The sequence below is a fragment of the Mixophyes fleayi genome, chromosome 3 (assembly GCF_038048845.1).
Source record: "Mixophyes fleayi isolate aMixFle1 chromosome 3, aMixFle1.hap1, whole genome shotgun sequence".
NCBI classification, from domain to species: Eukaryota; Metazoa; Chordata; class Amphibia; order Anura; family Limnodynastidae; genus Mixophyes; species Mixophyes fleayi.
In genome coordinates, this window is record NC_134404.1 from 196,181,193 (window position 1) to 196,193,482 (window position 12,290).

The window sequence follows — 12,290 nt, forward strand, 5'->3', positions numbered from 1 at the left end:
CCAGAGAAGTATTTCTAACGTGTAGGTCATGTTCTTCATGCATGTCTCTTTGCCCGATTCTGATAGGTGAAACTATTTTCTGGTGTACAGAAATGACCAAGTTATGAGTGTGCAGTAATTTTATATGTAGACCAAAGTTGTTTTCAATGTGAAAACCTTTAAAGTAAGCAATGTCATAAAAGTGGTGGTGGTAACATATTTAAGAAGTAAGGGCAAGTATAGCAAGTGAGCAGCCTGCAGTTCCTTTAACAAAATACTTAAAACATTTTAGAAACAATTCTGTTATGTGCAAAAAAGAACATTAGGTAGTCAGATAAATGATATTTAATTAGGAGATGATCACACAGGAAAACACACACACACACACACAATGATTTAGTGCAATTATTTAATTTAGTGGAACCTGTGGCTTTTGTTGTCACAGTATTCCCAAGGAAAATACATTACAAAACATACTGGTATGAAACGGATATGTAACGTTCACCTGCTCTGCTTTGGCATGGAAAATAAGATGTACACAATTCACATGGCTATCTACTGTTGTCAGGATCAGAGGACAGGCAGCTCCTACTTGAAAGCTTCCATTTTGTTGTGAGTTTTAGTTTCACTAGTATTTTATTAAAGCAAATATGTCCTTGAATAATATGACAATGAAAATAGATAAATGTAATATAAAGCCACATTGGCTGTATATGGAGAGTGATGGCAATATTGTATCAACCCAAAAAACTCTCAACCTAAAAAATATACAGTATAAAAAGCATTAAAACATATTTATATATAACCTAAATTAAGTGACACCACAAAAGATCATGTCACAAACAAGAGACATATTTATAAATAGCAATTGGACTACTATGTACACTCTGCAAAGTTCTCTCACACAATATGTATAGTGCAGCTGGAAAAGGGGAGAACATAGAAAAACCTATTTCACATCACTTTTCATATATGAACAGTAGCGGACAATATAACAGTTTGTGAGTATTGCTCTACAGATGGTGACAAGAGCAGTAATATCTTCATCAGCTTATCCTTTCACCTTTTCATTTCATAGAGCAGTTTCAATAGTAGGTATTATAGGATAAAATAGCCACAATATGATAAATGGACAGGCCCAGTTACTCACACTCTTAATATATCAGGTCACTGAGACACTCCCCATGAGTGGCATCTTGCAGGCAAGTGTTCTGAATTGCTGCCAAAAAGAGGCACAGAATCCTCAAAGTGACCTGATAAAGCGAGCACATAATTCTTCATTTCTCACCTACTCTGCAGATAAATACAAAATACATACATGGAGTTTAATGTTTTATTTAAAAAAATAATTAAATACAAAAATTAGTGCAGAATGGAGACATGGACATCTTTTACTGCATGGAAGAGAATACAGAAAATAACAGTTTTTTAAATGATTGTGCTAGGCCAGATGAGAACTTCAATGTATCCTGAAACCAGAATATAATTATTTAAACATTATTTAGAATAAATCACTGTCTTTCTGCCACTTACTAAACATCTCTTGTCCAACTCCCTTCTAGATCTGTGTTGTAAACAATTATATCAGTCCAGTTTTACCGAAGTCAGACAAATAATAATAATCTCAAACAATCTTTACATGTTGATAAATGCATGCTTTGGTGCTTACAAAAAGAAAGGAGAAAAGGAACATGCAATGTCAACAGTTATGGCTCATAGTGGATAAATGAAAGATTTTGCACATGTAGAATTGCTCAGACAAGCCCTGAGGAAACTGCATCGGAGGTAACAGTAGCCAACCTCCCTTGAGACTGTAGTTTGTCTCATCCACTAGAGTGAATATTGGTCTCTTGGACACAGGAGACAATCCCTACGATAGGGAATCGGAAGAATATGCTAGCTTGGAAGCCGTGTCTCCTGAAAGGGATTCACTTGTTGGCTCCAGGTCCCCATTTTCATGTCCATCCATGTGATGCTTTTGGTCAAACACTGGTGGGAAAAAAATATTTTAAAAAATTTACTTTTTGACAAAAATTATAGTTACCTATTAATATCTTGAATCTTGGAACAAAATTTGGCTTGATTTAAAATAACCACACTTAGGAAAAGATCTCCCCCCATGCCAAAGCTTAAATTTCTTTTACTCTTAAAATCGTTAAACGGTGCTGACATTTCTTATCATCACTTCAGTGCTCCTGATAGAGATGTGACTGACTCACCTCTCAGTGGTTTTGCATCACCACTTTCATCTTTATTAGATGCCTGAGGACTAGTTCCACCTTCCTCCAGTTCATCAAGGTACAAACGATATCGATGTCCGCTCTCATCTTCATACTCCACGTTTTCATCATCCGAATCTATCTCTGGAGCCACATAAACTACCTCAAACTCAATCTCCCCCCTCTGCAAGACAAGGAGTTAGAGAACCAGTAAATAGAAGCTTGTGAAGCAAAGCTACATCAATGCAAAGCAGGGCAATGAAATTGTAAAATACTTGCTCTTTAGTGAAATACTGTACTGTGGTCATAGATTGCCAATTTCAGAATTTGAAATGAAAATTTTCAAAGGCTTTTGGCATTCCAGTGAGTAACAATAACCCAGGATTGAAGAGAGGGAAAAAATTAATACATTCTAGAAAGCACAGTTTATACAACTTTGTTGTACTTTGCCAACCTCAACAATTTCGCAGCAATCTCACAATGTAAACGTGGCCATTTGTATTTGTCTCATAAATCTACATGAAAATAAATCAAATAAACGTAATGTTGGCCTCACTAGCTCGCACACCTTTATTTGAAAAGACAAAATGCTGTTTCCCATCTGCTTCTATTTGCTTGAGGCGTTTCAAGTTCTTAAAGAGGAATATTCACATTAGGTTCTCATTTCCTCAGAGTTTCACATACAATATATCACTAACAAATATCATCTAAGTATGAAATTGTGTGTGTGTCAGGGGTTGAGAATTATACTCAAATAGTGATTATTGCAAAGGAATGCTAAAAAGCTCAGGCAACTGAGATAACATGTAGGACATCCTGAAGAATATACATCTCTTGTAGATCGCTGTTCTTGGAGGTTAGCTATGTACAGTGCAGAAACGACAGCGATAACGGAGTTAATATCACAAAATGATTGCCCACTAACTTTCCTATTAAAATAAATAAGAGAACTAGCAAGCAGGTTGGTGGGAGATGCCCAGTATGTGGTAATCTTTTACATATTTCCCCATTATCCATATATATTTAACTAATTCTACTTACTGCCATCATATCTCCTCTTTAATAGGCGAGAGAACAGAAGTAGGAAAATATAAATAAACACCCATTTGCATTCCCCGTCCTTCCCTGCCTTTCTGCAGCTTACCTTTGTGTACTCAACACCACAACCCACCTTCAGTCTTGTATTTTACCTATAGTCCAAGCACCTCTTACACTCACCAGCACAACCTCTGCTATTTCCACCAGCAATAATCACCAAAAAGTACAAAGTTGAAAATACCAGTGAACATCTTGCCAATTTCAAAAATATCACACTCTAAATAGGAGTGAATAATCATGCCTCCAGAGACTGGTTAATTACAGATATTTGCATTTTATGAGCCTCTTGATGGCAGGTAGAATGGATATAATACCTGAGGTTTGTGACAAATAATGTAACCTAACTTAATCTAAATGTGACATTTGTTTGATACACCCTTGTAGAAAAGTATAATGTGGTCCTTTAATAAAAAAAAATAACTCATGTTAGTGTGTGTGTGTGTGTGTGTGTGTGTGTGTGTTGCCATAAACTTGCCTAGAATAGATAGGCTGATGAATCATGAACATAGCTCAATTCTAGCACAGAGCTGGGACCTTGCGTTTTAGAAACTGGAGGTTCTGTTTTAGCAGACACACCATCTTTTCTACCAAGCTCCATTACATAAGTGGATTGAGAATCCAGATATTTATTATATTCTCCAGCAACCAAATCTGAAGACAATAAGCAAGAGCCATTTCTAGCACTGGACTAATCTCTTGCCTCGCTGTTCGCGCAGAGCAGTATGTCAACCAATCACACCACACTGCTTGGTGACAACCTTGCTTGTTGTACTTGTGTATTAGCATATTCATGCTTTTGTTGCTGAGGGATTAAAGGAAAATTCAAAAGGTGCCACAACTCACCAAAAAAGCAAATACATTGGAGTGTTTGCTATATAAAAGGGACCACCTCATTATTCGGAAGCCATAAACAAAAGTGTATGGAACCATAACATATTGGTGTAGTGTAGAAATAGTTACATCCTATATGATGTATGCCCGGCCTGTTCCACTAAAGGGCGCATTTGTTATCCCTTTACCCTGCTGGCTATAATGTTTAATTTTTCCCTATATTCAAGGCAATACAGCAGCTCAAAATAGAGACTGCTCAGGTAACTTGTAATTGTATTCCAGTAATTATTTATATAATATTCCATTAGCAGACATTGCAATATATAACAACTTTTTTTTCCAAATTAACAACCAGCAGTAGGATTTCTAATAGACCAACCTGCTGAGAAAGAATGGTAACAGCTTCTTTGTGTTTGGCATCCCTTAAATTGATGCCATTGACTGCCAAAATGGCATCACCAACGTGCAGGCCACCACAGCGATCAGCTGGCTGAGTCGGGTGGATTTCTGATATAAGAATTGGAACACCGTGCTCTTTTCCACCCTGTACAAACACAAAACAAACACACTAAGTACTGACAACATGTATACTCTTTGCAAGACATGCAGTTTAGATCTACAACTGAACTCTTTTGTTTCTACTTTGGAAGCAAAGCATTAGGTTAATTCAAGAGTTCAGAGAACTATTTAATGGTTAGGTTTATAAATGGTCCTGAAATAATATAAAATATACAAAACAAAACCAACTGAAAAACAGTTGTACATCTTTGGTTGAAATTTAGGACCGTATCTGCACAATTTTTGTCTTTATAATCTTCTTTAAAATGTTACACTTTTCAACCGGGACTTGCTTAACATTTCTTTTATTATTTTAGCTGTTCTGCTCATAAACACAAAAGTAAAAATAAACATTTGCTCAAATCACACTTACTGTGATTGATATGCCAAGTCCTTCATGATCTTCTTTAACCAAAATAACCTTTCTAATTGGACCAACTCCTTGACTTTTCTTTAGGCAATCTGGGTCCTGCTGGTTCAAGAAAATACATTTCTAATCTCACAGACATATGGGACCTACTTTGAATGCTATTGGCAAGTAAAATAAGAATCAGTGGCATTTTAAGAACAAAAAACAATGTAAATTGCACATATAGTTTTGCACATAGTGTGGGTGGATAAAAGTCCTCAGATCTCATGTTCTGGTGTAAGAATTTTGGTACATTACAAAACTGTATTAAAGCAAGAGGTTCAGTTTCTATATAGATAATCTAAGTGCATTTCTACATATAGCTAGATGCTTGAAAATGTATATTTAGGGGTAGTGTTTTAGTACATTATAGTGTACATATTAACTATTTAACATAAATGTTAAATAGAAGTCAAATATTTGTATTATAAGTATCATATATTATTAAATAAGAATGAAGTAAAATGGGACTGAATCCACCAAAAGGAAAAACATGGTAAACCCCCATGTAGTCAGCAGATGAGGTGGCGGTAGAGACCAGCCATATATGGGGTGTATATGGCACTGGGAATGTGACAAGGTAACACTGTACTAGAGTTCGCATCCAATGGGTAGTGGATAAATTGATTAATCCAATTAGCCATTCATCAGACTTTAAAAATAAAAAGTTCAAACTAGACTTTTAACATAGATGAAGTCTGTACTTATAATGTTGAGTAGAAAGAATTCAGATGGTTTAATCTGGCAAACTTCAATGAGCAGAATGAAGTAAAGCTAGGTGGATCCCCTTCCCTTCCCTTATTTTTCTCTATGTAAAAGTGTTTTGGGGTGAGACCTGGTTATTCTTAAATATTTAAATTTAAACACAACAAGCAAAAAAACAAAACAAAATCAAAAACAAAAACTTAACAAAAGTTCTTGAAAACTCTAAGCCCATAGCATGCGGGAGAAGATATATATGAAGTAAAACATAGCAAAAAGTATACTCACTATGAGCACACAAATAGACATGCAGAAACATGGAGAAGACACACAGAAGCATGGAGCACAGAGGAGTACATACACGCAATCGTGTTGCAGCGATTGTGACTCAAGCACCTAACATGATGAAGAAACCTGGGCTTTCCATCCAAACAGTTTATCATGTTTACTGTCGTCTCAATTTCTGTTCTCTTAAAAAGAAAAAAAAAAATGAAACCTGGCCTTGGGTAGATACAATATATTTGCCACAGAATTTCTCTACGTAGAAGAGATAACTTAATTAGGGCTGAATGCCAAGATGCGTAAGCCCTTAGTGTGACCCTGAGCTCGCCTTTAGACCAGGTACCTATAAAGCAGCAAATAAAATAGCCCCTTCGGTTCCCCCACACACTGCACATTGAGCATCCTAGGACAAAGCAGAAAAGAGCAGGAGAGGACTGTGGTGCACATCCTACAGGCAGGATTGACGTGGGCTGGGAGCAGTGTCTGTGGTAGGATTGCTGAGTGGAGAGGATCAGCAGCACGGGCAGGAGGGAAAGGTAAGGACAACAAACAAGAGAGATGTCCAAAAAGCCAGTCTCAACTCCATGCACTCGGCTATTGACAAAGTAAGGTACAATCCAAAATTATTGAAATAAAAAGACATGTCCTATTGTGACTAGAAAATATCAATAAATAGCTACTGAGTAACAAAAGTAACTTACATGTCCTGGAGGAACTGGCAAAGGCCTCTTTAAGTCATTTCGCCCTCGGCAGGCTCTTATAACGGTTTTATGTCTATGTAGGTGGATTTCAGCCTCAAGTTGATTCCATAATTTGTCATGAGCAGGACCCTTCATATCCCGGCCAAGCAACTGTATTTGCTGCACCCTTCACATATATTAAAACCACTTACATTATTATTATTATTATCATTAACTGCATAATTATATACTTTAAAGTGCTGCATTGACTTAAAGATGATGAGCAAATTCTATTATACTTTTTTTGAATAAAAATTCGAACACCATAAAACACGGATCTACAAGCAATTACTCCTTGGACAATAAAATTACGTATATAATCTTGGTATCTGAAGGCTACTAAATCATCATTGGCATAAAAGTAATCACTGCATGTTAAGGGCAGGGCAGGGTTATCCTATAAAAAGACTTACCTCCCAGCCAGCTCTTTATCCAAATATTTAGCAGCCAATCTTGCGCCATACACTTCTGCCTGCAGAACCGCAATGTGCCTGCGGAGAGCTTCATTTTCTTTTCGCAGCAGCTTCACTTCAGCCTCCAATTGTGCTTCCTTTACTTTTTCTTTCTTGTTGGCCTCCAGTTCCTTTTCCTACACCAAGATATTTGAACATTACAAAGTGCAATAAATGTAGTAGTGGGTGTAACATATATAGGTTACATACATTGCAAAATAAATAATCATGGTGACGAGGGCACTTTTGAGTTTTTTCAGTTCATGTTTTTAATTAACGTATTAAGGTAAATTTAGAACAAGGAAGTCACTAAGATCAGGTAAAGGGCCTTTCCAATTGTAAGAAGTTTGGAGAGGGTCTCTCCACTGCAACTTCCACAAAGTTGTTGCTTGGACAGGAAAACTTTTTTTTTCTAAATATACTCTTTAATAACGTTTTCATTTGTTTTATGAATGGGAGTCTATTTTGTTAAAATAATTTGCTTATTTGAAAATCTATGTATTTTACAGAATTTAACATTAACAGGAACCCTGGAGGTGCCTTTTCTGGACACCAATCATAAAAGTGCCAGCACTTTTCAGCCTGGGGTCTCTAAAACTATAAGAGGCCACATGATTTGGCTTTAAATATCTACACTTGGGCTCAGCCTTGGTGCTGGTTAACTACTTGCCAGCCGCCCACCTTTTTAGACACAGAATTGCTTGCCATTTGATACACTAGTATGCTAGTCTTGGTTGTCAATGAAACACAATGTCAATGAAAGACTGTTTCATTAAGTTATTGGGACAGCAATTTACAGTAACAAAAAAAAATGTTGAGCCACACACACACACACACACACACACACATCTTAATATCTGTACAAGCGGCACCAGTAGCATATGTGCCCAGTTTACGCCAGGCACGCATCACATCCTATTGCATACATGGTTTTATCCATTTATCAGTGCTGCAATCATAAACGGACAAACAAAAGTGGTTCACTAGTGCCAGAGATCATCAGTCTGAATCCACTCTCAATTGCATGAACACGTCTACTGTACTCTGACTACGTTACAATGCCCCTGTGGAAGAATCAAGACAACAAAATAAAAAATGACATGCTTACATTTAAAACCCTAACAAAACCTCAAATATAAAACATTTGTTTTTTGTAAATGAATGTGTTTACGTCAACTAAAAGTTTTTTTTTGTAAAAAAAAAAAAAAAAACAACAACAAAACTTACATTTTTCCCTAATTATGCCTATATTCTCTATGTAGCAACAGATTCAGCATCAAAAGATATTTATTTAAATATGCCATCAAAAGAAAGCCACATTCAATTTGGTAACCGAAAACCCAAAACATAAAAAACAAAAATGAATAACGTGAAAAGCCTCAAATTGTGTTAAAAATTGCGAAAACAGAAATTGGCCTTTTATTAATAGTCCCCCTTATAGTTTCTTTCAGTTAGCTTAGTGTGGAATTAAATACAGAATTTGTTTGCTAAAAAGCAGTGTTTGATACATTTTAATATCCACATGGTCATTACACACAGAATAAAGCACCAATTTTTCAGCTAGATCTAGTATTTATTTCTTAGGGACAGAAAGCAAGGCTTTGTGTAACAAGTATTCCAGCAGTGGCTGCATTTAGACCCCTTGAAGCTTCACAACCATCCTTGGAAAATATTTTACTACGGTGCCCCCTCCTCCTAGTCAGAGTCCTGGTGGATGTTACAATTTTTCGAGGGGCTACCAGTTTAACCAAAGGGTCTGGTTGGTTTCCCCACCTCCCAAACCCCTATTTTCAGCTAGGGATGTGAGAGAAACAGATGAACCTCTGGGGCTTAGTCTTAAAAGTCACCCTCTCCTTGTAAGAAACAGAAAACACAGAGTACAAAGTGCCAACAGCTGCATTGGATATACAGCCGGTGTCCCTTGATGTACAGGTGTTACAGGAAAAGTACAAGACAAATTAGCTTTGACAAAACCAAGACAGATTTGAACTTTTTTGTACAATAACTATTGATGGAATCAAGGGTAAGAACAACAAATATCCACTGATGTAGGCTATATACCATGTGTGCATTATGATGCATAAAGACTTACTCTGGATGTCTCAAAACAAATACAGAAATGGTGGGCAGCACAGAGACTCAGTGGTTATCAGGAGTTCAATTCCAAACCATGGCCTTATCTGTGTGGAGTTTGTATGTACTCCCCGTGTTTGGTGGGTATCCTCCAGCTGCTCTGGTTTCCTCCCACACTCCAAAACCATACTGGTAGGTTAATAGGGTACTGACAAAATTAATCCTAGTTTGTACAGTCATGGTCAAAAGTTTTGAGAATGGCACAAGTATTGGTTTTCACAAAGTTTGCTGCTTTAGTGTTTTTAGATCTTTTTGTCAGATGTTGCTATGGTATACTGAAGTAAAATTACAAGCATTTCATAAGTATCAAAGGCTTTTATTGACAATTATATTAAGTGTATGCAGAGTCAATATTTGCAAAGTTGACCCTTCTTTTTGAAGACCTCTGCAATTCACTCTGACATGCTGTCAATCAACTTCTGGGCCACATACTGACTGATGGCCGCCCATTCTTGCCTAATCAATGCTTGGAGTTTGTCAGAATTTGTGGGTTTTTGTTTGTCCACCTGTTCTTGAGGATTGACCACAAGTTCTCAATGGGATTAAGGTCTGGGGAGATTCCTGGCAATGGACCCAAAATTTTGATGTATTGATCCCCGAGCTACTTAGTTATCACTTTTAAATGGAAATGGTGCTCCATCATGCTGGAAAAGGCATTGTTCATCACCAAACTGTTCTTGGATGGTTGGGAGAACTTGCTCTTGGAGGATGTTTTGATACCATTCTTTATTCATGGATGTGTTCTTAGGCAAAATTGTGAGTGAGCCCAATTCCTTGGCTGAGAAGCAACCCCACACATGAATGATCTCAGGATGCTTTACTGTTGGCATGACACAGGACTGATTGTAGCATTCACCTTTCCTTTTCCGGACAACAGTTTTTCCAGATACCCCAAACAATCTGAAAGGGGATTAATCAGAGAAAATAACTTTATCCCAGTCCTCAGCAGTCCAATCCCTGTACCTTTTGCAGAATATCAGTCTGTCCCTGATGTTTTTCCAGGAGAGCGCTTCTTTGCTGGCCTTCTTGACACCAGGCCATCCTCCAAAGGTTTTCGCCTCACTGTGCGTGCAGATGCTCTCACACCTGCCTGCTGCTGAGCAAGCAATGCACTGGTGGTGCCATGATCCTGCAGCTGAATCAACTTTAGGAGATGGTCCTGGCGCTTGTTGGACATTTTTGGGCGCCCTGAAGCCATCTTCACAACTATTGAACCTCTCTCCTTGAAGTTCTTAAGGATCCGATAAATGGTTGATTTAAGTGCAATCTTACTAGCAGCAATATCTTTGCCTGTGAAACCCATTTTGTGCAAAGCAATGATGACTGTACGTGTTTCCTTGCAGATAACAATGGTTAACAGAGGAAGAAAATTATTTCAAGCACCACCCTCCCTTTAGAGCTTCCAGTCTGTTATTCTAACTCAATCAGCATGACAGAGTGATCTCCAGCATTGTCCTCATCAACACTCTCACCTGTATTTACGAGAGACTCACTGACCTGATGTAAGCTGGTCCTTTTGTGGCAGGGCTGAAATGCAGTGGAAAGGTTGTTTTTGGAATCAAGTTCATTGTCATGGCAAAGAGGGACTTTGAAATTAATTGCAATTCATCTGATCACTCTTCATGACATTCAGGAGTATATGCAAATTGCCATAAAAAAAAACGGAGGCAGCAAACTGAAAAATAATATTTGTGTCATTCTCAAAACTTTTGGCCATGACTGTACATGTGTTAGAGACTTTAGACTGTAAGCTCCAATGGGGCAGGGTCTGATGAGATTGGGCAACATTCTCTGCACAGTGCTGCGGAATTAGTGGCGCTATATAAATAAATGGTGATAAAGACATGTGTTTAAACCCACTGCCGTCAGATTTCCATGTAAAGGACAAGCATGGAGAAGAACATTTTAGACACTATTCACATACTAATCACAATAAGAAACATTTGTGTATTAGGCTCTATAAATAGCTATATAATGCAATATCTGAAATAAAAGTAATTAAATTGTGAATACCCATCTACTCCGACAAGGTGACCTCATTCAGATGAGTATTAGGATTCTATGTACCTCAGGAAGCAACAACATTTTCATGTTTTGCACTGCTTGGTTTTGCTGGAAAAAAAACTATTTTGCAATTTACCCAAGCAAATTTTACATGTTTTTCTAGACAGATAGGAACATCATTTGGTACCATAACCAAGTAAATATCTATTTAAAATTCATAAGCATTATACAGGGAACAAATAAGGTACATAAATGTGCGCAGAAAAATCCACAAAGTTGGGTAATATAGTACCCAGAAATGTGCACAGCCAAACATCACTGTATATTCGCCACCATAATTAAATCACCCCTATACGTGTCCATTTCAGGTGTATGTTTGTGTGTTTTTCTTCAACTATCTCTGAGCATGTGTACATTTGTACTGCTGCTAGAGATGCTGTGGCAGAAACGAGTTGGGTCTTACTATGCTCACATCATCTCTTTGATGTAATCACATCACTGGTGTTTCATGGCTCTTAGTGGGACGTCATTATGATGCATGATCAATTCCACAACTAACAATTGGCTGTCCTCTAGATAGCTATTCACGTGTGTGCCATCAGTTCCAAGTTATAGCCAACAGTCATAACCAAGAATGACAAGAGTGAATGTGCCATGAGGTATATGATTTCTTTTCAATGGCCTCCCGCATGTGGGACAGGATAAGACAAAAATTCTACACCAACGGCACTGAAAGATTTATAATTAGCTTTCCATCCAGTCCACTTAATTTATATGGAAAGACACAGATACAGAGCAAACAACCAAACTTTATGATGGGACAGAGAGAAGGAAACATAGGGCATGTTCCTTCCCCACTTCAACGGTCTCTAAAAAGGACTCC

The 12,290-nt window shown here is 37.5% G+C and overlaps 1 protein-coding gene across 4 annotated transcripts in view; it reads right to left on the reverse strand.

The window, feature by feature from the left end:
- Positions 1–374: 374 nt before the first annotated feature.
- The window catches only part of GOPC (golgi associated PDZ and coiled-coil motif containing), a 30,466-nt gene continuing 18,550 nt past the window's right edge, over positions 375–12,290 (reverse strand). For 2 of the 4 annotated variants that reach the window (XM_075202976.1, XM_075202974.1), the window contains 6 exons: positions 7,232–7,407; positions 6,780–6,945; positions 5,059–5,154; positions 4,507–4,671; positions 2,199–2,382; positions 375–1,968 (listed from right to left, as the gene is read on the reverse strand). In XM_075202976.1, the coding sequence (XP_075059077.1) occupies positions 1,850–1,968; positions 2,199–2,382; positions 4,507–4,671; positions 5,059–5,154; positions 6,780–6,945; positions 7,232–7,407 (906 nt within the window). In that variant the 3' untranslated portion in view covers positions 375–1,849. Of the gene's footprint in view, positions 1,969–2,198; positions 2,383–4,506; positions 4,672–5,058; positions 5,158–6,779; positions 6,946–7,231; positions 7,408–12,290 lie in introns of all 4 variants that reach the window. The other 2 variants (XM_075202975.1, XM_075202973.1) reach the window with 1 other exon arrangement.